The sequence below is a fragment of the Gadus morhua genome, chromosome 6, assembly GCF_902167405.1.
Source record: "Gadus morhua chromosome 6, gadMor3.0, whole genome shotgun sequence".
NCBI classification, from domain to species: domain Eukaryota; kingdom Metazoa; phylum Chordata; class Actinopteri; order Gadiformes; family Gadidae; genus Gadus; species Gadus morhua.
Window position 1 is genome coordinate 20,129,057 of NC_044053.1, and position 25,000 is coordinate 20,154,056.

At 43.9% G+C, this 25,000-nt stretch overlaps 4 protein-coding genes across 9 annotated transcripts in view; 1 reads left to right on the forward strand and 3 right to left on the reverse strand.

The window, feature by feature from the left end:
* The window catches only part of phyhip (phytanoyl-CoA 2-hydroxylase interacting protein), a 7,525-nt gene extending 6,875 nt beyond the window's left edge, over positions 1-650 (forward strand). For all 4 annotated transcript variants that reach the window (XM_030358163.1, XM_030358164.1, XM_030358162.1 and 1 more), the window contains one exon: positions 1-650. This exon is cut by the window's left edge and continues 363 nt beyond it. In XM_030358163.1, coding sequence (XP_030214023.1) covers positions 1-184 — 184 coding nt within the window. In that variant the 3' untranslated portion in view covers positions 185-650.
* A 1,947-nt stretch (positions 651-2,597) lies between these two features.
* Positions 2,598-5,211, reverse strand: ppp1r3c2b (protein phosphatase 1 regulatory subunit 3C2, duplicate b). 2 transcript variants are annotated; one of them, XM_030358166.1, is made up of 3 exons: positions 5,118-5,211; positions 4,961-5,016; positions 2,598-3,794 (listed from the first exon to the last, which is right to left on the reverse strand). In XM_030358166.1, the coding sequence occupies exons 2-3, from the start codon at positions 5,014-5,016 to the stop codon at positions 2,882-2,884; spliced, it is 969 nt and encodes a 322-aa protein (XP_030214026.1). In that variant the 5' UTR covers positions 5,118-5,211; the 3' UTR covers positions 2,598-2,881. The 2 variants fall into 2 exon arrangements, with proteins under 2 accessions (XP_030214026.1, XP_030214027.1); XM_030358167.1 differs by having other exon boundaries at positions 4,961-5,040; positions 5,118-5,171.
* Positions 5,212-5,284: 73 nt separating this feature from the next.
* Positions 5,285-11,451, reverse strand: gins4 (GINS complex subunit 4 (Sld5 homolog)). 2 transcript variants are annotated; one of them, XM_030358168.1, is made up of 8 exons: positions 11,179-11,451; positions 10,975-11,061; positions 10,659-10,772; positions 10,390-10,487; positions 10,207-10,295; positions 9,821-9,911; positions 9,586-9,690; positions 5,285-6,925 (listed from the first exon to the last, which is right to left on the reverse strand). In XM_030358168.1, the coding sequence occupies exons 1-7, from the start codon at positions 11,269-11,271 to the stop codon at positions 9,594-9,596; spliced, it is 669 nt and encodes a 222-aa protein (XP_030214028.1). In that variant the 5' UTR covers positions 11,272-11,451; the 3' UTR covers positions 5,285-6,925; positions 9,586-9,593. The 2 variants fall into 2 exon arrangements, 1 of the variants encoding a protein (XP_030214028.1); XR_003977066.1 differs by having other exon boundaries at positions 9,586-9,911.
* Positions 11,452-12,598: 1,147 nt separating this feature from the next.
* On the reverse strand, positions 12,599-22,641 carry slc20a1a (solute carrier family 20 member 1a). The gene is made up of 11 exons (XM_030358161.1): positions 22,420-22,641; positions 21,231-21,821; positions 19,610-19,750; positions 19,436-19,521; positions 18,994-19,090; positions 15,325-15,444; positions 15,005-15,205; positions 14,105-14,594; positions 13,446-13,631; positions 13,261-13,345; positions 12,599-13,104 (listed from the first exon to the last, which is right to left on the reverse strand). Exons 2-11 carry the CDS (start codon positions 21,577-21,579, stop codon positions 12,949-12,951), a joined length of 1,911 nt encoding a protein of 636 aa, XP_030214021.1. The 5' UTR covers positions 21,580-21,821; positions 22,420-22,641; the 3' UTR covers positions 12,599-12,948.
* Between the last annotated feature and the right edge of the window lie 2,359 nt (positions 22,642-25,000).

Sequence of the window (25,000 nt, forward strand, 5' to 3'; positions counted from 1 at the left end):
GGAGGAGCCCCTGTTCTGCCACGCCAGCGACGTGATCCTGGAGGTGCTGTACACGGAGCCGCTGCATCTGGAGACAGGCACGGTGGAGCAGATCAGCGGGCACCACCAGCTCATGAGTCTGACCACGGCCAACGCCAAGAAGGACCCCAGCTGCAAGGTGTGCAACATCAGCGTAGGGCGCTGAGTGGACACAGTAGGCGGACACAGTAGAATGGGAGAGCAGGTCTACTGTCTGCACTCTACCACTGAACAATGCCCAGGGCTGGTGGTGGCAGAGCCCGTACTGAATAGTGTGAAACACTGGGAACACGATTTGAACGGAGCCCAAAAGGTTCCCCGTGGACCTCTTTGTCTTCCCAGACTAGAACGTTTTATGTTTACATTGTGTAATGCACTTCCCTGCATCCTTCTGGCTACTCCTATACCACTGGTATTATACATGTCTACCTGTGTGACTCTTTAGTCATGTCAGAACTAGGCTTTATATCATTATTGTACTTTTCTTTTTACCACTTTCACAATTATTTAAGACCTCTGCTTTTGTTTTAGAAATTTGCATTGATGTGTTGCCCCTTGCACCTGCTGTATATTCATGTTGTAATGTAAAATCACGTGGGTTATAAACACTCCAAACTTTGAGGAACCAGGAATGCATATTTCAATTCATAATTATATTTATATATAGTCATTCTTCTTCTTCATATTCACTGTAATGGGAATGACCCACATCCTCATTTTATTTTTCAAATGAGCATTGCCATAACAGCTGGAATTCCGTTCTGTAGTTTATGAGGAAATTTAAACTGCCAGTGTTTTAATTTTATAAATCCTCATCCTCATCCTAAAAACCTCTTATCTGGGGTCGGGTCGTGGACGCAGCAGCTGTAGGGGTCTCCAGACTTCCCTTTCCCGTGCCACGTTGACCAGCTCTGACGGGGGGATCCCGAGGCGTTCCCAGGCCAGTGTTGAGATATAATCTAAGCAGAGGAGCAGCAGCTCTACTCTGAGTTCCTCACGGATGGCTGAGCTTCTCAACCTATCTCTAAAGGAGATGCCAGCCACCCTCCTGATAAAACCCAGTTTGTCCTTGTGCCCGCATTCTCGTTCTTATTATAAACAGGCCTAACCATTAACTATTAAATTTATGAACTACGCTTGTAAGGGCTAATCACACTCACACCTGGTGGCAGGGGCGTTTCTAGGTTTCTGAAACATCCGGGGCTTAGCCCAAGAGGGAATAGGACAGTGCGCGTGCGGCAAATTTTGTTGTATACTTTATTGCGCATGCATTTTTTTTTTTCATAGGCAGGTAATTATAGCTTTGAATAGCTACCTGACTGCTGCTTATCCCCAGACATCTAAAGTTCCATTCAAGTTATTTCAGAGTAAAATTAAGTGAGGCAGACCTTACATTACCTATATCAGGTGTGTCAAACTCATTTTCACAAAGGGCCACTCTATGATGAAATGATAATCATACTAAGGGCCGACATGGAGTTTGCTGACATGCTTTCTTTTTAATACAAAAAGTAAAAACAACATATCTATGGATATATTGTATACAACCTGCGTACAGGGTCATATAGGCTAGGTTTCATTTCAACATTTTGGGGGACAAATTATAGGTGGGGGGTATGGGGGTGCTCGCCCAGAAATGTTTGAGCGTCAAACACTTAATTTCCTGCATTCTGGTGGATTTTTATTCATCTATCTGTGCCTTTTCTGCATCATTTTATAGTGGAAATATTTTTTTTTCTGTGAAGGAAAAGACAACATTCAGTGTTCCTAAAGAAATAACTATTATGGAATATAATGCAGTAAGGCTCTCAGGCATCCTGGAATTTTCAAAACTTTCTGCAAATTGAAAACATATCACATGTTTTGGGTATTTCTTTTTTAGAGAATCATGAATCAGCACCCGTGTTAACTATTTATGACACTTAACATTGGTAATGAAATGACAGCCAGCATTGGAATTGAAAAGGGCAGCAGCTAGTTAGTTAGCTAAATTGTAACTTAAGGCAAAAGTTGGAAACAAATCATGTTAGCATTCATCCTTAGACACTTGACACAATCAGTCATCAATATTGGCATGCTATTTAGCCTCATAGATTGGCCTATTTACAGACCACAAAAAACTGATATATTTCCTTCAATGCAAGTTCATAAATACATGGCTTAAAATCTTGAGCAGCAGAACAGAAATTCCTAGCAGTAAGCTACGCAAGAGTCATAACAAATGGGGGCATGTGCGACGTGTGGATATAGCACAGGCTCTGCATGCAGCAAAATAAATAAATAAATAAATAAATTATATATATATATTTTATTTTTTTAACAAAAAAGATTCGGGGCTAATCAAATTAGATCCGGGGCTTTAGCCCCGAATAAAACAGCCTAGTGACGCCACTGCCTGGTGGTATAATATGTCCCCTTTAACCATAGTTCATGAATTGAATAGATAATGGTTATTAACTTATTTATAATAAGAACGAGAATGTGGGTAGGCTACAAGGAAAAATCGGTATAATATGTCCCTTTTAAGAAACAACTTGCAGTCATCAAAGATAATCTCTATAAAAATCACAAAAGTAAAATACAGTCATAAACGTTTCATTACCCACTCAAGCCAATGGAAGCAGTAGTCAGTTATTTTTTTGTTTTTAGACTTTATCCTCTTTATTGTAGAGTGAGATAGACCAGAAGGTATGAGAGATGGAGTGGAAGACACGCAGCAAAGTACCACGGCTAGGAATCGAACCCCGGTCGCTGCAGTAAGGACTGGGCCTTAATGGTTCGAGCTCTACCCGGTGAACCCTCGGGGCACCCAGTCAGTATTTTCTTTAATTGAAGCTCATTATCATTTAATTCAGTGGTCGCTTCAGTAGTTTATGCGTGGCGTGGCAGTCCTGCCTGGACACCGATGGGAGCTCACGCAGATGAGCACGCCGTAGTTCTGTCCCTCGTTGTTGTCCCAGAACGGCTGGCTGTGCCCGTCGGGCAGATAGCTCAAGCAGAACTCGATCCTTTTCTTGGCGTCGAGCACTTTGGGCACGGGGACGATGAACTCAAAGATGTCCGTCTGCGGGCCGCCGTACCGTGTCGGCAAGTACGTGCAGGGCACGTCTCTGTAGCTCTGCCAGGAATCGAACGTGACGCGTATGCGCACGTCCTTGTGGAGGCTGACATTCTTGACTCGCGCCGTACCCCGCAGGACAGCCGACTCCGTGAGGACTGCGCAGCTCTCCAGCACCACCATGTCCCGGGCCAGCCGGCTTCGGAGCGCCTGGAAGTCCGCTGACGGCTGGGGGAAGTCCAGCTGAAGCCTCGTCCCTGGGCAGCAGGTGGCGACCGTGCAGCTGTAGCAGTCGTCCGTCGACAGGACGGTCTTGATGACGGCTCCCAGCCGCTGGAGCGAGGGCGGGGGCCCCGGGGGCCGTAGGGAGAAATGCTCCGAGTCCTGGTCCTCAGAGAACAACCGCACGGCCGTCAGAGACAGTCCCTTGGAGTCGGCGAAAACCACGCGCTTGTTTTTGACCGGCCCCCCGGCGCTGTAATCGTCATCGTCGTCGTCATCTAGTAATATGTCGTCCATGATTAAGGACAGCAGGGGGTCTACGTATTCTGGGCACAGTGTTTTGGGCGGCGGACGGATGCAGGGCCGCTGGGGCTTCAGGATGGGCACCCAGACGTGAGGACACAGCTCCTGACGCTGGTTCAAGCACAGCCGGACCGCGATCTCCATCAGGCCGGCTGTCTGGGCCCTGGAGCCGAGGATGACCTCGGGTAGGGCCCTGCAAGAGGAAGGAAGAGGACGGTGAACCACATGGAGAATAACATCCTCAATCAGCTAACATTCAGACCAGTTAACATTCAGGCAGATTAACATTCATTGAGGTCATCTTCAAAGGAAGCATTTGTATAACGTTCAAATTCAAATTTAAAATATTTGGTAACACTATGAGTCAAAATTATACAGATGTATATAAATGGCCACATGGGATGTTTTTAGTTATGAGAATAAAGTCAGAATTCTGAGATTAAAGTCGGATTTTGACTTTAATCTGAGAGGCGAAAGTAGGGAAGTTCCTTACAGGCTACTGTGGTGGGTATTTTGGACCGCGTCGACCATTTCTGTCTAAACTGTTTCTATCTAAAAGAATAAAGAGTAATCCGAATTTATAACAATTAGGCTAAAATATTTAATTGATAAACATACAACAAACATAATAATCTGAGGCCTCACATACAATAATCTGAGGCCTCAGAAGGGAGTTCGCCCTGTGTCTCTCTATAAGCACTCCGCAAGGAGAAGTCCAATACATTGGCAAAAGCAAGGACTTTTTTTTCAGTGGCACAGGTTTCGGAAATGCTGAGAAAAGCTCTGCTCCACATGTGATGGAAAAATCCATATTGTTTCCACTTCATCATGTAAGCCGACCTAACTGTTCCTAACGTTATTTAACGTTAACCTTTGTGCCCGGGGTATACCGGTCATGAGGGAGTAGAGATCCCATTATGCATTCTTCTTCTTCATGAGATTACAGGAAACTCTTTCCTTTAAGTAAACATTATTTGATTTGATAATTGACAATCATGATGTGGGGCCCCTTAGTGGTGACTTCTAAATTGGACACTTTGACCCTATACCACCCCAAGGGTGTCAGCAAAAAGGCATAATCAACCAATTGCATCTAGAGAAACAGAATATGAGAATATAATCTTCCCATTACACTACCTGTACGAACCAAGTTCAGAGTCCCATTGCGGGACGGGGATCTGACCAGAGAAGAAAACTTTAAACTCAGAATGCCCAAAATAATAATGCTTGTGACCCTAATCCTCATCCGCAAAATTACACTAATTTATCTTTAAAAAAAATAACAAAAAGTAATACATTGTCGATAGATTACCAACAGTTGAATCCTTGGTTACATGAGAAAATGATTGAGTTTCTTACGTTGTGTCTGTCATCTTCCTGTTGGTTCCATGTCGTAAGGCCGGTTGGACCATCATCTGCGCGGCAGAAAGGCGGTTAACCTGGCATTCATTGGGCTATATTTACCAATCATGTCTGATCTGTACTTTACTATACGACCGAGGTAAAGGCTACTTACATTGAAGGAGTTGTAAGGTCACCAGTTGTAGAGGGTGCCTGTAGTCCTGCTGAGTTACACATCCTGCTCCTCCTGCTATTTATACTGCAACACTGCTCCACCCCCTTTGCCCTACTCACCCAGCCAAATAACCATGACTCGTGGTATAAAATAACTCAAACCAGACATTAGATTACTACCTTTTTATTCAGTTTTGCTTGAATATAGAACATATTTCTTTGTATACTCCGAAAACGTATCCTCATTCAATACCATGTTGTTTCAGAACAGGCACTGAGAATAGAGACCCTGAAAGCTCTTAAAGGATGTTTCCTTTGGGTGCTGGTTGCATTTCACAGGTCTCAGACTTTCAAACGTCTGTGGTCTGACCCTTGGCATTACTGACTTCCTGGCCTCCGTCCAAGCATTCAGCCTCTTGGCCACTCTCCTAATGATAGCGCTGTTTTCGTCAGTCCTCTGTTGCGGAGGGGGGGGGGGGGCAATCCTCCTGTGTACCCCTGTCGGGCGCCTCTGACAGCGACGGATTATGCCCAGGCGGTGAGAAAAGGGCCCCCCCCACCACGTGAGGACCCCATAAATCTGTCCTGTATGATTGCGCTGCATCGTCGGAAACAGGGGCTGCTGCGGACAGCAGACTGATGAAGCAGATAAAGGGGGGCGTGACATTTAATACCCCACGTTATTTGATTGACAACATAACCTGTGGTTGAGGAGCCCCCCCCCCAAGACATGACATATCAAATCCCATGCAATTTGATTGAGGGGCCCCTTTCAGATACCAAGAGTGACTAACATAACCAGTGTTTCAGGGCCCTATATTACATTTCTAACCCTATTCATGAATTGCCACAACCCGTGGCATATGAATTGGGGGCCCTATTGAGACAAATCACATAATATAACCAATGTTAGATGGCTTTCGGGCCCCATTAAGATATCAGTAGGTAACATGTTGTAGAGACAATATTGAATTGGTAGCACGGAGTCTTGGGCTTCAGTGCCGCTGGGAGGTAATCCATCCCTGGTCTGTTGTCAAAAGCACCGCTCACTAATTAAGCCGCTCTGAAGATAGGGGAACCCGGTATAGTTTGAGGTCCTGGTTCCCTTACGCCAAGACCCTCACTAAGACACTGCAAGGTGATCTGTGTTGTTGCATGACAGAGTTCAGCTATAAATACCGAGGTGGGCTTGTAGCCTCCCTTCCAGTCACTTTGCAAATTCAATTTGAGGTTAATTATATTCTCGTAGCACATTTTGTGATGAAGTAACGACAGCACGCTTCCCAACTGTTATGAAATGGAGGCTCACAGAGACTGATTTAAAGAAATGCCCGTTTAACAAGGAACAATTAACCATTCATAATTGTTACAATTGAGTTAGTTTGCAAAAGTGCAATTAAATATACAGAGATTGGGCAGGAAAGTTGGTCTACCTATCTGGTAATCGTCATTGGTTGTGATAGGGTAGTAAGGATCCTACAATCAAAATTATCTGGCTGTGTGCTTCTTTGCACGTACTGCACTCGGAGATGCAACAGTCACCCTACCCTCCAGTGGTGTGACGCAGCTCGCCATTACGCAATACATTAAATAAACAAATTTCAAGTTATTTCGTGATAAAAGCCAAACGCAAAAAGTGACCTTTAAAATATGGTTATTAAATGCCATGTTCTTTATCCATCCTACACAGATGTGTTTGCTCAAGAGAATCTGGAGGAGACTGAGCTCTCAATCAGTCTGTAACTTTATCCCTCAGGAGCTGTTCATACACGTTCTTCAGGCCGGGAATATTCAAAAGGAAAGAAAAACCTAAAAAGAAAACAAAACAAGAGAACAAATTACCCAGAGTGGACAACCACGTAAGCAAATGAGTTGACAATCGTTCTATAAACCCGAAAGAATATGAATATGCCCAAAGCTCTATTGGGTCAAGAAAGATCCGACAGCCTCACCTGGCCGAGTCTGATTGGACTCTGGGGCTGTGTGAGGCGGCACACCGGTTGCATGGTGAGAAATCAATGATCACAGGTTAAACCAGCCCTCACCACACACACACTCACATGGCAACATAGAGAACCAGGCCATTGATCATTTTTCAACAAACCAAGCGTCCATGCTCCCTGGCGTGTAGCATGGAATTTGTAACACTGGTGCCCAATGTAACAAAGTCCATGCTACCCGCCACCGAGGTGACTTCTATTTGGCTCCTCCAGACAAAAGGACGCAGGGCGGTGGTGTTGAAAGACCGGTTTATTGCAAAGGTCTGTTGAAAATGATACATGGCCTGGTGCTCCATGTTGCAATCTAGGAGATCACCCTGGGTGTGTGTGGAGAGTGGACTGCTGGTTTATTCTGATTACTCAATGTGCAATAGGTGTGCAGCCTCACCCAGCCCCAGAGTTTAATTTGACGCAGCCAGGTGAGGCTGATCAAAGCTGCGGTCACCCACACACACTCCCACATTTCATAACTGCCATTTTAGTCACCACTTCCACACCTGTGAGTAACCATGGCCCACTTTTAGACCCTCCTTTCAATCCCATTTGAACCCTGTCACGAAATCTGCTACCAACCGTCCCTCTCTCTGCAAGTTGCCAAGAAATTCATCCATTTGTTACTTGAATCACGCATCCATTACCAACACCCTCGTCAGTTTACTCCAGTCAAAATACTTATGAAACTCAAGTTCTGCAGACACTAGAGAATCCTCTCAATTCAGCCGTTCTCCGAAAGCTACCCTTGGCTTCTGCATCCCGTAAACTACTATTCATACCATTACGAATACCATTACGAATAGTAATGGTATGAATAGTTACCTCACCATAAAATAATATATATTCACACTGTATGAGGAAATATCTGAAAGGGTCAACAGGAGGGTTCAGTGAGTATGAACTGTACCACATTAATCAACATTACCTCACCATTACACAACTCTGTAATGTTGTGTAATGCGAGTCCCTCCATGGCCAGGCCCGTCTTACCCCTCTGAGCCCCCCCCCCCCAGTCTTAGGCCCCCTGGCACTGGGCTGCTTGTAGCCAGAGCACTCAGATGGTGATAGCCCCAAAATGCTGAACCCTCTCGTTTCGATTTGGCCGGGGACGTTCTTATCGTCATTTTAATTTTTGTGCCTGGTTGTCGACACAAAACGAAACACTGCGCATGGTCACAGCTTGACCAATCAGTGTTCGATTGCCGAGAACCCCCACAGAGAAGGCAAATGCGACGCAACACTCGTACAGTACGGCGTACACACTGGTCATCGACCAATGAAAGGGGTAGACTCTTAGAAGCAAAACCGAAAGTATGATTCAGGCTTCTGTCCTCATCTTCCAGTCAACTGCCCCATCTGTATACTATGTTTGTACTAGGACTGTTCAATTAATCATTTTTTTTGTAATTTTTTTAAAGGGGAAATTTCAAAGTTCTCAGTTAAAGTTTTTTGGAGAGAAATGCTAATTGCATCATATTTTCAAACTCAAAAATAATTGTTTGAAACATCTTGATTTTAATATTGACCTTTACTGCCTCTGTAAAGCATCCTTGAGTGTAAGCAAAGCACTATTTAAAATAAAGTTTATATATATATATATATATATATATATATATATATATATATATATATATATATATATATATATTAGAGCTGTCAAGCGATTAAAATATTTAATCGTGATTAATCGCATTAATGTCATAGTTAACTCTAATTAATTGCGATTAATCGCAAATTCTTTTTCTAGGCTAAATAACCCTTGATTTTTTTGTCCCATAATTCTTCTCATTTTAATTCTCTTATCAACATGGTGAAGTGCATCGGCTTGCCTTGTGCAAATCATTGATAAAAACATTGGCATATACACTGATCAAAACAGGACGATACAAAAAAAGAGCCTATAGTGCAATTAAACGACTGCTTTGAACAAATGTCATTTGAACATAGCAGTCAGGCTACTGCTTCTTTGTTTTGAGCCAAAGAAAAAAAAAAAAAAAAAAAAATATATATATATATATATATATATATATATATATATATATTTTTATAAAATAATTGCGTTAATCGCGCGATAAAAAATTTAACGCCGTTAAATTTGGTTTGCGTTAACGCCGTTAATAACGCGTTTAACTGACAGCTCTAATATATATATATATATATATATATATATATATATATATATATATTTTCAAGTCTCCTCTCAGTACAATAATTCAACCTTCATAATGGTCTATGCCCGGTCTCCATGTTTCCTTTATGTGCCAACAATTAATATTGACTTCACGGTTGCAGTAGAGCCATTGAGAAATATTGCAATATTTCCTTTGATTGGAAATGACAATATTTCGAAAGAATCTGAACTAACGATAAAATGAACGCGAAATATAAAACATGTCCACATAAGGGACGCATAGAAGAGGGAAATAACTATGAAGAAATAAAATGTCTGCACATTTTATGACACTAGTTACCCACCATGTCCATTAAATTAACTGCACAGCTCCAGTGGAAACCAGTGGTGCGATGGTTCTGTACCGCATCAGATGCTGAGAACCTACGTCAAGGTCCACCACATACTCTCTGGAGGGGAGAAGGTACAGAACCAGCATCAAAACAGAACCACGTGTAAACATCGCCCCCTAGTGTACACAGACAGCAGAGCCCAAACAACAACAGACGGGAGAGGCAGTGAGGGAGGCAGTGACTGAACCTTTGATCGTCTGTCTCGGGCTCCACCATGATGTTATCCTGCTGCTCCTTCACGCGCAGAAACACAAAGGAGTCCAAGCAGGGCTCAGGGACTGGAGACAGATCAGAAGAAAAATGAACACATTGTACTAGAAGGCATTAAGTAGATGTATACAAAGGCACTTACAGGGAATACATTTTTAAAGTGCCCATGCCAAATTGAAACTGCACTAGCGGTTCAAAATCTTTGCCCAAAGGCCGAAACCCACCGCAGCTCCAGCGTGGTCATTGATTCACAGGAGAGGATGTGCTTCACACTCTACCCTTGAGCTTCGGTGTGTGTCGGCCCTAATGCATCATATCAGTCAATCGGTCATTCCTCTGTGACGAGGCGCGGAGAGGCCGTACCTGCTTTCATCATGTCCACCGCCTGCAGGTTGGGGGGCATGTGTCTCAGCGCTACGGCCTTCAGGTAGGTCTCTGTGTTAGCCAGGTATCTGGAAAGGATAAACACGCACAAAGCACGTTAGCTACCAGCGGAGCAGCAATGTTCTGGTCTTCAACGCTCAGAGTCCTTCATGCGATACCTACTCTCTGGCAAAGGCGTACTCCTCAGGGGACAGGTAGGAGGGGTCTCCGTCGGCCCTCGACTTCTCCTTCTCGAGGACATGAGGGAAGAACTTCTCAATCTGAACACAGAGCAACGAGGAGGATATTAACGGCATTCAGGGAAGGCCGATAGAGGCAAGTGGTGCACAGGTTATGGTGCACAGGTGATGGGTGACGGTGCACAGGAGACGGTGCCCAAGCGATGGTGCATAGGCGACCGCTGCACAGGTGATGGTGCACAGGTGACTGACCTTCTGAAGGCGGGAGCGCAGGTAGCTGCTGAGGACGAAGCGGATGCGGTCGATCTCCATGCGGTGAACGCTGGCCTTCATGTCCCCTTTACTCACTCGCTGCAGGTTGTCTTCCTGTTGCACAGGGGTCCACAAATAACCTTTGTGACCGTGTTGCCTCACTCCTCACAGGCAAAACATCCGCAAATAAACCCTGAATACATAACTCAGCTTGCAATTAAGAATACAATTGAGACAAAGATTAGCCTACATACGACCATGTCCTTACAAAAGTTATTTATATTGATGAAACCATGAGTCGACCTCCTCTCATTACCATGTGGGTGAGCTGCTCCATCACACACTCTACTACTTCTGATTTGTTCTCCAGTAAGTCAGGGGAAAACTTTTCGTTTAGCCAGGCCTGGAACGACATAAAGTGTATCTTCGGTTTAAATGGCATAACAAAACCTCGTGATCATTACATTATAATGAGTTATACATTATAATGAGTACAGAATAGAACTTAATGTTAGAATACTTCTTCCAGTTTAGCGATCAGCTCAACGGGGGTCATCAACTCCTCCTGGCTGTCGTTCTGCTCGCTCCCATTCTCTGACAAGGCGTCCGACATGCTTCCAAACCGTGCACTAAAACCACCAAACTCCACCAAATTGACAGCTGATAATAAACGCTTCAACTCACAACAAAAGTCAAACAAACACAGAGAAACGTGTAGTTAAAAGAGAGGAGGCAGGATCCGGAAAGTCTCCGTGTTGTGAATATTCCCGCCACTAGCGGTGTCATCGGGAGAATCAAAATGCGCAAATGTGCGCATGTAAAGAATATTGCACCTTCTCAGTTCTTCCTATGGGTGGTCAGTTAGGGAGAAATAGATTGAGAAATAAATGAATAGAGACATTTCTCTAAATAGCTCTGGTAAGGATGTTGTCGATGTATGTTTTTCTACTTCTTTTGATTATTCTGATTATGTGTAATTTATTTTAAATTGTGCTGAATGATGAAATCATTTCGTTAGTTAGGATGGACATACTTGTTGGTATGCTACTATTATTCCCTTATTTCATTATTGTGTTATCCATACCGTGTTATCCAGCGATATATATTGTCATTTTTATATTTTCAATTACCTTTATTAAAAGCAGTACATTTCCTTTTAATATTACATGAAAATATCAAATAAACATTTTGAATCTTCTTTTTGATAAACAAGCATACAATTAACCACGAAAAGAAGTTAACAATAGTGTGTGTTTTTGATAGCTGCATCTTTTTTTCACCAGACACACCTAATTTATGGATTAATGATGTGTGTTTAATGGGTGAGGGTATACCGTATTTTACAAGTTTCACGTCAAGTCAATGATTAGGGTGAACCTTATCAAACGTCTTATTGAGCATAAAAGCATTTAATTGTTTCAGGATAGACATCGCTCGACCAATTCACAAATGTGCATTTTAATATAAATAAAAATACATATTAAAAATATATAAGTATAATATGTTATAAATCTATAAAATGTGCAAGGTATGATATATATAATGTATAAAATATCGGCATTTGTGAATTGGTCGGGCGATGTCAGGCTAGTGTATATATACATATACAGTATATATGAAAGAACAAATAATACTTGAGCTCGCAGATTATTCTTATTCCCAGGCTAGGCCTTTGCACTACATATGATAAAACATGCATAGGTTTAATGTGGGAAGCATTGTGTTTTATGACAATATTGAAATCACACAAGCTTGTGTGTAATTTATCCATCCCTGTAAACTCCCACCCTTACGTACAATTGTATTAGCAAATGGTTCATAATTACGTGTCATGTCTGAAGGCGCCTGTCATTTCACTGGCATGAGATATGTATTTATTATGAAATTATTCAAGATGAGCTTGAGGCGTCAACTTTCAATTGAAAAGAGAACAAAAAAACTGTATTCAATGGTGTTTATTTCACAAAACATTCATTAGTTTGATTCGATGAACATATGGTCATTTCATATCATCCAAATGTGTTGGATATTTACAGGTATTTTATGGCACAACATTGTACAGTTGCATTAAAACAGCAATTAAACATGTATGTACACAAAAATAAAACGATCAAGGCAAATCAATCTGAGACCGAGAGTGGTCAGTTAAACAAAAACACAGGCATAATCTTTTAACAAACACATTCCACCCTCTGTGTAGCATGAGGACTCTGAGCATCGGTCAAAAGGCTCACAGGATAAGATCCGCAAAGAGGGACATGAGGCTGCCTCTGTTCATCAGTTAAAAGGCTCAGAGGATAACGTGTACGAAGAGGGCCATGATGGCCGCGCTGATCAGACCCGAGATAGGGACGGTGACGAACCAGGCGATGAAGATGTTCCTGAACAAGCGCCAGTCCACGGCCTTCCTGGAACGCAGCCACCCCACGGCGACCACTGACCCCACCTGTAGGACCAGACACCAGAGTCAAGCACACAGCAGTCTGCTGCTGAACGGACCGTAGTGGAGCTGGACTCCCCCCTGAGCCCCAACACATGGACACGAACAATGTGAACGCCTGCTCACGTTGAAGGCCATTTACAAAGCAAAGCACAGCCTTACCTTGCAGTGGGTGGTGCTCACAGGAAGGCCGATATTGGAAGCCACGACCACAGTCAAGGCTGACGCCAGTTCAATGCTGAAGCCACTGGATTGGGGAACAGAACAAGGCAATGAGGTAAAACCCATCTGCCGTTGAGACATTCGTGCGAGGAGCCTTATGATGGTTGGATTCGGTGGAACAGTACCTGGAGGGTGTGATGGGGGTCAGGTCTTTGCCCAAGGTCTGAATGACTCTCCGGCCCCACACCCAGAGCCCAGCGCTGATACCCACCCCTCCGTACAGGAGCAGCCAGATGGGTGTGGGCGCGTTGGAGACCACAGAGCCGCTGTCGTACAGGAGCCAGAGGGCCACCAGTGGACCGATGGCGTTGCTGCCAAACCAAGCATAGACACGGGTAAGTCTGCTGAAGGTGCCCTCAAACATCCCCTCACAACAAGACTCACTTGTTCAGAGTTCACCTAGACTCTGCATCCCCCTTCCCCCCTCCCCTCCCCCCTCTTACGCACTAATTGTATGTTGTACGTCCTGGCACTGATTGTATGTGCTTATTGTATGTTGTACTTAAAAATAGTACTTAGCATCGTGTAGCATCTAATTCTAGCTTTCTTTGTTGTATACGGGGTAAAGGTTAATCTAACAATTGTAAGTACTTGGTACTGGCACTTGTTCTATGACCATCCTTACTGTACCAACAGCGATATATTGTTTCTCTTTCTTCTGAAAAATGTACTTATTGTATTTAGCTTTTTTTTTGTTGCAAAAAGCGTTTGCTAAATGCACTAAATGTTAATGCAAATGGTAGAGCACCCAGTTCTCTGACAGAACCCAAATCCCCCAGCCTACCTGACGTCGTTGCCTCCGTGTGCAAAGGAGCCGAAGCAGGCGGTGAGGATCTGGAGGAACTGGAAGAGCGAGGAGACGGCAGGGTGGTCAACCTCCAGCTCATCCTGCTCCAGGGCCAGCTCCTTCCCCGCCTCGCCCTGCTCCACGCTGCTGTCCTCCGCCCGGGCGCCCGCGCTCATGGCCGAGCTGTAGCTGCTGTAGCTGTCCGTCCGGGACCTCCTCTGGAGCGCCCCCCCGCCGCCCTCTGCCGCCGCCTCCTTGTACTTGGGGTCCCCCTGGATGCCGTAGATGGCCATGGTGTAGGAGGTGTAGCTGTTGTTCCTGCGGATGGGCCGCTCCTCCGTGTCGCTGTCGCCGATGCAGTCGCCCACCTTGGTGACGTGCAGCTTGTGTAGCAGGTCTTTGTAGAGGCCCGAGTCCTTGTGGACGGTGTGGGAGAGGCCGCTGTGAGGGTCGGTGATGGTCATGGGCCCCACCAGGCTGTTCAGACCTTTAAAGAAACACACCTGCTTTGTGACGCTTTGTATTTGTTTACCTTTACATTTAGGGCCTTTAGCAGACGCTCTCATCCAAAGGGACTTGCAATAAGTACATTTGTCAGAAGAAGAGAAACAATATACATCGCCGTCGGTACAGTAAGCCCATTCATAGAAACAAGAGCCAAGCACTTACCCTTGTTAGGTTAACCCATTCCCTGTGTACAAGAAAGCTTGCCAGGATAAGAAGCTACGCCATGCTGAGTACTATTTTTAAGTCCAAGGACGTACAACATACAATAAGTGCATACATTAAGTGCCAGGACGGGAAGGGTAAGGGACGAGGCTATGCAGAGTCTAGGTGAGTCCACCACGAGGAGGGTATCTATAACAGTAGTATGTACTGATATCGCTGACATCTCACCATTGCTGAGATCCGGACTTTTGGTGTCAATTCCATTGCTGTCTAAGTCTGCGTCCGCTGAGTCTCCGAGACTGAAGGCCACCTTCTGGCTGTCTCCTGCCGGGGGGCTGGGCAGAGGTCTGGGGGCCTCAGGTTCTGGTTCTGGGTCTGATTTGATCTTCTCCATCAGTTGTGTTTCACAGGGCCTAAGAGCCATTTCACCTAGCGTGCAAAGAGATCCGTATTAGGTCTGAGCCATGGAATGGCTGAATGAGAAGTTAGAGCTATAAGAGCTGGCACACGGATACACCGACTGTGTTTATTATACAAAGATCTCTCACGCTGGATCTTTTTCTTGAGGTGGGGGCAGACCACGAACCACACGAGGAGAGCGGTGCCGAGGGAGCAGCCCAGGGAAATGCCCAGCGTCCCCCACCAGGGCACCTGGTCGAAGCCCAGCACTGGGACACACACACAGAGGGGAACAAAGACAGACTTAGGACAAAGGGACACTAGAGGAGGGCGGCATTTGATATTATATATATTATGGATATTACTATGAATAGTTTATGTTTTCTTAACAACTGCAAGGTGTCTGCATTGTAACACTGTGCTTTATTGTTTTCCAAAGCATTTTCTAAGTAAGACGCAGATCTGGAGCAGACTCTGGGTTAAATGGTGGTGCGAGATTAACCAAGAATTTGTTTAAGCACTCCATGTTGCCGGACTTGTCCGGCAACATGTAACGAATCACATTCAAGGAAACAACGGCCATGGCTGGCTCCGCCCACTGAGTCCTGGAAAGATAACCATTGTGAGAGGAGAAACACTTCGCGTGCACGAGAGCAGAGACAGCATTCTTGCGCACAGGGGCGTCAGTTGCGTGTTGCTTCACTACATGTGTGCGCTCGATTAATCGTTTTTCCTCACAGGCATAATTGTTACTCTCAGCAGTATATAATACAATACAATATTGCGAGCAGTAGAAGTGCTCGTAATATTGATTAGTGTGCACAGACGTGTCAGTTGAATGTGCGCAAATCCATATTTGCTCGCAATTTGCTGACATATTTTGAGATACATTTTGTATTATGTTGGTACAGTTCAGAAAATGCTGAGAAATATAGGGCTTATGTGACACTGCAAACGATATAGCTACTTTAATCATAGTATATCAGAAAGTAAAGTACACGTAAATTTTTTTAAACTATATTCATCAAATATATTTCAGAATGTGTCGTATGCAATACAACACTACAATATCTGGCAAGCCCGCTGCTAAGCTTTTGGAGGCCCTAAGCATAATTTGTCATAAATTGGTCAGGAAGGCCCCCCACCCCCTCCCCCCCCCTCACATCGCATCGTAGAGTATCAAAAATAACAGCCTCAACAGCAGCACCATCAGTAATATATAAAGTAATATATAAATAATTTATAAGTAATATATACAACAGCAGCATTACAATATAATAACAACTGCAGGCTCAAAATATGAACGGAAATAATTATGCACATGAATTGAATGAATAAAAGGAAGTCATCAAAATGAACAAACACACACACACACACAAATATTTTTCACACACTCAAAAATGACCTCAAAGTGCAGTATTGTCCTAATCAAAATATTTTCCCTATACACGATGCAGAACTGTAACTGTTGGATAGTGTGCAATACTAAAATGCGTGTGTATACTAAGCAGCTGCAGGAGGCTTTACAAAGGTGAGACTTTTTCCTGGCAGCAAAATCGCTAATCAAGTCATCATAATACACCCTATGTGCCACTTAAGCCTTCTTGTCACATTGTTGACCGTAGATATGTTTGAATGAGTTTCAGTTTAGAAAAACTGCGTTGAGAAAGGATGCTTCGCCTGCGATGCGAAAAGACGAGAGCTTTGAAGGCTGTCAGGGAAGCAGGGGGGGACCACTATTATTATATATTAGGTAAAAACATGTTATCCGCCCGAATTGAGCGATAGGATACACAATTAAGGAAAAAAAACGGTGGGCCTGTTCATAACAAATTTATATATTTTACAATGTAATAATTTAATAATTATCATGACTTCTTTTTTGCAACCTTCATTTTGGGGGCCCCCGCCAGGTACTTGGGGCCCTATGCGCTCTGCGTACGGGGAGAGGCGGCCCTGAAATATGGCGTTACAGCACTTTAAGTCTTCCCCAGCATTGTGCATTTTGATCACATGGTTCTGGTGAAGTGAGATTGTCCAAACATCTCAACTGCCTCCTCTCAAAATTTCCTTGGCTACCACTATCAGCCTGGCTCCTTCAAACAGATAGCATGCAGGATACAAACATGCATGGCCACACAATGATAGAATGCACACGAGGGTCTTGAAGGCAGAGCGTTACAGGAGACAGCTAATCTTAACCGCTGAACCAAATAATACTGTTTAATCTTTTGTTCACTGGGGTTAGCGTGACTTTTTACGATGATAAATAACTTTTTAGCATTGTTTACAAAGGTTTGAACTTACAGAGGTTGCTCTAATACAGGGGGCATGACTTTGAGAAATACCCCACGCTTCCCCTGTGTTCGTCATGAAGATCGTAGCTTATTGGAGTCTCAACAGAGATGCTCAACCACTTAGAAAACAAACAATCTCAAAGAGTAATCTCAACAGCCAAGAAATCCAACATGACGGGGCCATGTGGTATTATGGGAAAACGACAAAGGAATCCTTGGGTCAAAACAAAACAAAACACAGGATTGTTTTTGATGAGAAGAGTTTCTCCGTCTATAACAGTGTGAGAGGTGCAGTCTGCTGGGTCGTGTGATAGCAGGGGTTATAGTGGGCATTGATGCTTGACTCACACACGCACACACGCATGCACATACACACACACACACACACACACACACACACACACACACCGCAACATTGTGTTAAACTTTCTTACTAATTAAGGCTACGTTCACATGATGACGGTCTGAACAGAAGACGTAAAAAGTGGGTTGTCGCGTCTTCCCTTTTTATTCTGCGTTTAGACAAGCGTTTTCGGGAAGATATCTGCGTGCATAAGGTGACGCAAAAGTGTGTTGAATTCGATTGGGTATGCATGTCTGGCGGCTAGGTGGTGCTGTGATACACTATCCCACAACACAGCCATGTCTGAGCGCATGCGTAGAATCTTCCTTCTTCTCTTCTCTGCGCCGCGAAATCCCAAACATAATTACAGATCCTTCTCTGTTCAGGAATACTATCGGTACATATCCTGTACATTTCGTGGAAAGACTCCTGTAAGTTTATTATAGCTGCCAGAGCACCTTGACGGTCCGACGCATGGAAATAATCCAACATGTTAGTTTATTTCCCTGTACTGGGGCATGTATGTGACGTAAACGCATACCCGACGTGAGCAGATCTGAGCAGAGTTTTGCGTCTTGGCAGTGTAGACAGAAACGTTATTCAAGTTTTCCACTCTGGGGGGGGCATCAGATTTTTGCGTTTTTAGGCCCCAAAAACGCTGTCACCGTCTAAACGAAAGGCGTTTAAAACTGTTTAATGTCTTACACAACCATGTAATGAAAAAATTACTACAGCTGCTGTATTGCTTTAGTACGTTATTGCTTTAGATGTGTTAATACTGCCTGTTAATACTGTGTGTGTGTGTGTGTGTGTGTGTGTGTGTGTGTGTGTGTGTGTGTGTGTGTGTGTGTGTGTGTGTGTGTGTGTGTGTGTGTGTGTGTGTGATTCCAAATGGCCTCTTTCAAAGTCTGAGGATAATGTGCTTGTGACTTAGTGACTTAGTTAACACAATGCCACCCGTGGGTGCACGTGTGTGTGTGTGTGTGTGTGTGTGTGTGTGTGTGTGTGTGTGTGTGTGTGTGTGTGTGTGTGTGTGTGTGTGTGTGTGTGTGTGTGTGTGTGTGTATGTGTGTGTGTGTGTGTATGTGGGTTTGTGTGTGTGTGTGTGTGTGTGTGTGTGTGTGTGTGTGTGTGTGTGTGTGTGTGTTTGTGTATGTGTATGTGTGTCTGTGACTCACATGGGGCTCCTGTGTACAAGATGGAGAAGATGTTGATACCCATAGTGATTGCGTAGAAGACAGGAAGAGCTCGGAGGCCGTTGGGCACAGGGTTGGCCTGGGGTGGGTCAGTGATACACAAATCACATGTTGAGATCGACAACATGTCATTAATGCACAAATCACACGTGTTCAAATCAACAACATGTCAGTAATACACACGTCACATGTTCAAATCAACAACATGTAAGTAATACACACGTCACATGTTGAGATCAACAACATGTCAATAAAACAGGTTCATCACATGTTGAGATCCATTGTAACCTCCCTGTACTTAGATACATCCTATGTAAATGTAAATTTACCATTAACAATGTACATCCCGGTGCCAGGATAAGGGAGCTTCAGATCAAGAACACCATTAATTCAAGACTACAACAGTATTCCATTTTGCGCTCACCTTGTTGAGGATGAATTTACGGACAAAGTAGAAGAGAACCCCTGACATGATCCCAGACAGAAGAGGTGAGAGAAACCAGGATGCCACTGTTGGGACAAAAGGGCATTGTTAAGGACCCCTGTTGGTAGTATTTTGAAAGACAAAAAAATCCTTTTTCACAGGGTACTTCTTTACCAATGCGAAGCAGTTCCATCCACTTGACCCCGTGGTGACCCCTGGCCACCATGGAGAACCCGATGGTGGCCCCCACAATGCAGTGCGTCCCAGAAATGGGAAGCTTCAGGAACGAAGCCGCCAGCTGCCACACGGCTGACCCTACAGAACACACACAGAGACACACACACACACACACACACATATACACACACACACGAACACACACACACACACACACACATACACACACACACACACACACACACACACACACACACACACACACACACACACACACACACACACACACACACACACACACAGACAGATACACACACAAATGCAATTTTATTGTTCCACTATAGCAGACTGAAGTTACCAGCCAGCTTTAATAGTTTCCGTTTAATTGTAACTTTTATTCGAATTTTGCATGATGCTGACAGATTTTTTACCTTTTTTACTGACATTTGAAATGATTCCTTTACGATCCAGTGTGTAGAACTTAGTAGCAACCAGCTCAACCCCCTCACCCTCCCTGTCCAATTACTACAGTAGTCTGTATCGGCCTCTGTTGTGTAAGCAGCCATTTTAGTTTTGACAATAAAGGGACATACTTTGTTATCGCCCCAAGGTCGATCTAGATATAAAGATGTTTAGTTTACGAAAACACAAATATTCTTACTTTCATGGGATTCAAATAAAAACACCTGAGAATTATATTCCATATCAACATGTCGTTCCCCTATATGCCACAAAATTCTACATACTGTACCTACATACTGTTCTACAATCATTCTATAAAACCAGCAACAAACCGGTTCATAACCCTAGGGCCTTATTACAGAAACTTCCTAACTCTGAAATCCTATCCTATCTTGAGATAGGAAGGCATTTAGGGGTTTTGGTATTACAGAAGGAGGTTTCCTAACTTAACTTAGGAAGAAATCCTATCTTATCTTAAGATAGGAATTTATCCATTACAGAACTATCCTAAGTTAGGAATTTCTTAAGTTAGGATCCCTAAGTTAGGTGGCCATACACCCTGTCCTAAATTCAAAATAACTGTCAATAACTGAAAAAAATGGCAGCAGCACTGCTAGTAGGTCTGCTTGACAATGATGACGAGGATCAACACAACAGAAATTTGATGTCTGAAAGGCTACCGAGGCCGCATAATGATTTCTTAAGTTTTCCTGACCATATTTTAAATTCATTTTATCGCCTGCAAAGACAATACATTTTGAATTTGGTGGAAGAATTACTTTACTACTTTATAACTCCTCTTCTTGTTCCCTGTTTCAATACCCGCCATGACGTCATACTAGTGCAACTATCTTGCCGTTATTAACAAAGATCCTTTATCAACAGTCTCTGTTAATGTTAAAAGTATCTCATGCACACAAACTGACGATTGCAGATTGCGATCGAAAGATAAGATAGGAAACGGCCAACAGGTTAGGGACTGCTTCTGTAATAGGAAGTTAGGATTTTTCCTATCTTTGAGTCCCTAACTTGAGTTAGGATTAGAAGTTAGGATTTTTTCTGTAATGAGGCCCTGCTTCTTAAAAAGGTTTGATGAGACCAGAATCCCTCTCCTCAACAGCCTCTGGTCACACATGTCCCTGACGCGAGCGCTTACCGAACATGGCGCTGACGGAGCCCGCCATCAGCACGTGCTCGGAGCCGTTGTACATGCGCACGTCGATGATCCCCTGCCGGATGGTCTCGCTGACCTTGGCCCCCAGCAGGATGGAGCCCACCGTCTCGAAGATGGTGGCCAGGACGCAGGCCTGCCGCAGGGTGACCACGCCCGAGCCCACCGCCGTGCCGAAGGAGTTGGCCACGTCGTTGGCCCCCACGGAGAAGGCCAGCACAAAGGCGATGACGAAGCCCAGCACCAACAGCCACAGGTAGCCCTCCAGGTGGGTCTGGGCCAGCAGGCCCACCGTGGTGGCGGTGGCCAGCGCCGCGAGGGTGGTGGTGTCCATGGTGAGAGGGGATGTCCTGTTCAACCCTTAGGTCAGGCAATTCAATAGGTCTACTCTTAGTGTTATATAGACACACCTGTTGTTTCTCTGATATCGGAGCATAATTGGTAAAAAGAAAACATGATGATGGATTTGGTGTTTGATGCTATCGTGTAATGCTGATCGTTTGGGGTTGTTGTAAGATGAACTAGTATTGATGGAGGAAGGGAATCCATGATGATGGCTGCCTCTGGGGAAATATACTGGAAGAAGAAATGTAAATTTAGTTTAGTTTAGAATAAAACACCAATAAGGTATATTATACCTGCTTAATACAAGACATTAAATAGGGTAATGACAAATGAAGCAAGCAAAATGTTATGGACCAGAACCAGATATTGAATGTGTTTTTTCTCCATTCATTTTTCTTTAACAAGTGAACAATAAAGTAATTAATTAACCTACTTCAACCATCGGAAGTAGCATTTGTAAGTTAAACATTCTTCAAACATGTGTGGTGTGCGCAAAAACGTGGTTGACAAATGAAGGAGCGCATTAAAGCGTAATGCAGCCTTGGTCAAATAACTCTTACTTTAACTCTATTTAATCCTTCTAACGCAGTTAGATCCAAAACTTTTTAGGGTTAAATAAACAACAAGGCTTCTTGACTATTCTTGACCTGGCCACATTAGTGACCCTATTTGGCTATGAAATCAACAATAGCCAATCAAATATAGTTTAAAGCGAAAGGTAATTTCTCAGATCAAATTAGGCAATTATTACTAACCCTAACTCTAGTAAAATGCGTTAAACTTAAAACAGTGATATACGTATGAACGAGAAAAGACTGTCCCCACTAACCTGTTAGAGCGAAGGTCTCGTGTTGAGTTCAGGTATGGGACGCATATGTCCGTCAGCGCGAGAGCAGCATGCAGGAACCGATCAGCCGCGAGACGCCCCCCGGTTTACCGTCTGGTCTGAAGGGTCTTGCGGAAAGCGGGCTCTTATACTCAGACCGTGGCGAGGAGGAGGGCAGCGTGCTCACGCCCTCCGGAGTGATCACGAGACAGGCTAATGGTTTACTTGTTTGTGGCGCAGAAACACCTAATTACAGTTTTCTGCTCCTGAACGGGCCAATGGGGAGAGGGGGATGCTGGATCCGGAATTAACCTTCTTATTGCCAATGGGATGAAAATAGTGGATGCGTTTGAGTGATGGATCACCTTTCCTTTTTGCCACTGGATTAGAAATAGATAAAATATCATTATCGTGGAGCATCTCTCTTCCACAAGCCCACACGCCACATAACGTTATAGTGGTCCATTGATCTATACTGATTGTTTCACAGGACAAATGTGAGGCATAGAGCAAGGCCAACACATAGTTACTGTTCAACCTCTTATTTACTATTAATTATCTTTTCTGTCAAACTCCAATGGAAATTGGAACTATTTTTGTCAGTCAGCGGAAAATGAAAGACATTGAAAGCGCTGACGTCTTCGTATTCATAACTAAGTATCATTACTGATTAATGAACGCATTGGAGAGTGGTAGTAGAGACAATTTACTGGGACATTTTTAGAGATACTTTTCTGAAGACTGTCAGGGGGATAGCCCTTCTCCAATGGCTATACAATCTGTAGGCAGTTTCATTTTGCATTTATTGATGAATGGATAATCCCAATATATAATAAATCTATAATAATAGACTAAAGAGTAATACAGGTTTGTGTGTGCGTGTTCGAGTGTGTGTGAGTGTGTGTGTGTGAGTGTGTGTGTGTGTGTGCGTGTGTGTGTGTGTGTGTGTGTGTGTGTGTGTGTGTGTGTGTGTGTGTGTGTGTGTGTGTGTGTGTGTGTGTGTGTGTGTGTGTGTGTGTGAGTGTGTGTGTGTGTGTGTGTGTTTGTGTTTGTGTGTGTGTGTGAGTGTGTTCAGAGTGTCAGAGTGTTCAAAATGGTGAGATGTAGCTGACATTATTTACCAGGTCAATCATTACCTATTCTGTGCTGAAGGAACATAAGTGAAACCATGTTCTGGTTTGGAGCACATTTGGTCAGCTCATGACTTTTACATAACTGAGCCTGTTCTCAGTGGCGGTTTTAGGCACGGGCGAACCGGGCAGCCGCCCGGGGCGGCATATTTGTGGGGGGCGGCAAATCACATGGGGGGCGCCACGAGCAGTATAAAAAAAAAAAAGCGCTGCGTAGCGGTTATCAATGAAGTACGACATAACATTGTGTGGGGAATAGGTATTTTGGCGCCCCCTCTGGCTGCAGGCGCACACCTGCTCGTTGAGAAGGTGCCGTGTATAGACGGAATGAAACCCTCACTGAAGTCCGTAGGTTCACGATACAACGTAACGTAACTGGACCTAGAACCGCCACTGCCTGTTCTTGAGGTAGGTAGGCCAGTTTGTATGCTTCTATGATCGTATAAGCCACAGGTCACAGCAAATATAGTGAACGAGATCAGAATGCAGCCCTTAATATTGAATCAGGATTATTTCTTTAAACAGAGGGAGATCTTCTGAACGGTGGCTTCAATGTTTCTTATTATAGGGTCTTATTATAACCCCAATTCTCTTCAAAGTATTTTTAGACCTAGTAGCAACAAGCAGTTCATAGCACACATGTAGGCCTAGGCTATAAACAAAACCTTTTTAAACGTTCTTTATTTGTATACTTCCCCAATGTTTACTAAATTTAACATCTTAGTTGAAGTCCCATATAATTGCACGATAATGAGCGTTGCCTCTGAGCTTGGGTGGTTTTCACTACACACATAATACCCTTATCTCTCGGAGCCATGCGGCGTCTGTTCACTGTTTTGAAAGACAGGGGGGCAAGGTGCTTCAAAACGTTCCCAGAGAGATTTAACAAACGTTATTCTGGTTATGCATAAGGGTGTATAATTACTACTCTTCAGGTAAACACCTGAGGTAATTGGTGTTTACACCCATGGCTGATCAACTTTCACAAACAAACGTCTTTTGTTAGTTTTTTTTAAACCTGAGAAATTGCTCTTCAAAACATTCACATGAAGTTTCTCGTATTGGGCATATGCCTTGTCTAGCCAATAGGGGGCGCCACTATCTTTTGCACATTCCAGTAAAAACGCGACCCATTGATCAGATCAAAACAAAATAGGCATTTCTCTCACATATTTTTTCATACTGCTCTCCATAAAATCTCTCTTTTGAAATGAATGTTTTACAAAAAAATGTTTAGTTAAACGTTTTTGAAGTTAAACTTGTTTGTGTGTGTGTGTGTGTATGTGTGTGTGTGTGTGTGTGTGTGTGTGTGTGTGTGTGTGTGTGTGTGTGTGTGTGTGTGTGCGTGTGCGTGTGCGTGTGCGTGTGTGTGTGTGTGTGTGTTTGCGTGTGTGTGCCTGTGCGTACGTATATACGTGTGTGTGTGTGTGTGTGTGTGTGTGTGTGTGTGTGTG

Bases quoted from the DNA above. Each gene is read 5' to 3' on its own strand.
- gins4 (XM_030358168.1), bottom strand. From the start codon at position 11,271: ATGTCGGACGCCTTGTCAGAGAATGGGAGCGAGCAGAACGACAGCCAG. The intron at 10,296-10,389 runs GTAGGTATCGCA...TATCCTTTCCAG, and splicing joins GAGTACGCCTTTGCCAGAGA to ATACCTGGCTAACACAGAGA. The intron at 9,912-10,206 runs GTACGGCCTCTC...ATCTGTCTCCAG, and splicing joins GGTGGACATGATGAAAGCAG to TCCCTGAGCCCTGCTTGGAC.
- ppp1r3c2b (XM_030358166.1), bottom strand. From the start codon at position 5,016: ATGATGGTCCAACCGGCCTTACGACATGGAACCAACAGGAAGATGACA. The intron at 3,795-4,960 runs GTAAGAAACTCA...TTCCTCTTGCAG, and splicing joins AGGAAGATGACAGACACAAC to GGCCCTACCCGAGGTCATCC.
- slc20a1a (XM_030358161.1), bottom strand. From the start codon at position 21,579: ATGGACACCACCACCCTCGCGGCGCTGGCCACCGCCACCACGGTGGGC. The intron at 19,522-19,609 runs GTAAAGAAGTAC...TTGTCCCAACAG, and splicing joins GATGGAACTGCTTCGCATTG to TGGCATCCTGGTTTCTCTCA. The intron at 13,105-13,260 runs GTAAGGCTGTGC...CTGGTCCTACAG, and splicing joins TGAGCACCACCCACTGCAAG to GTGGGGTCAGTGGTCGCCGT.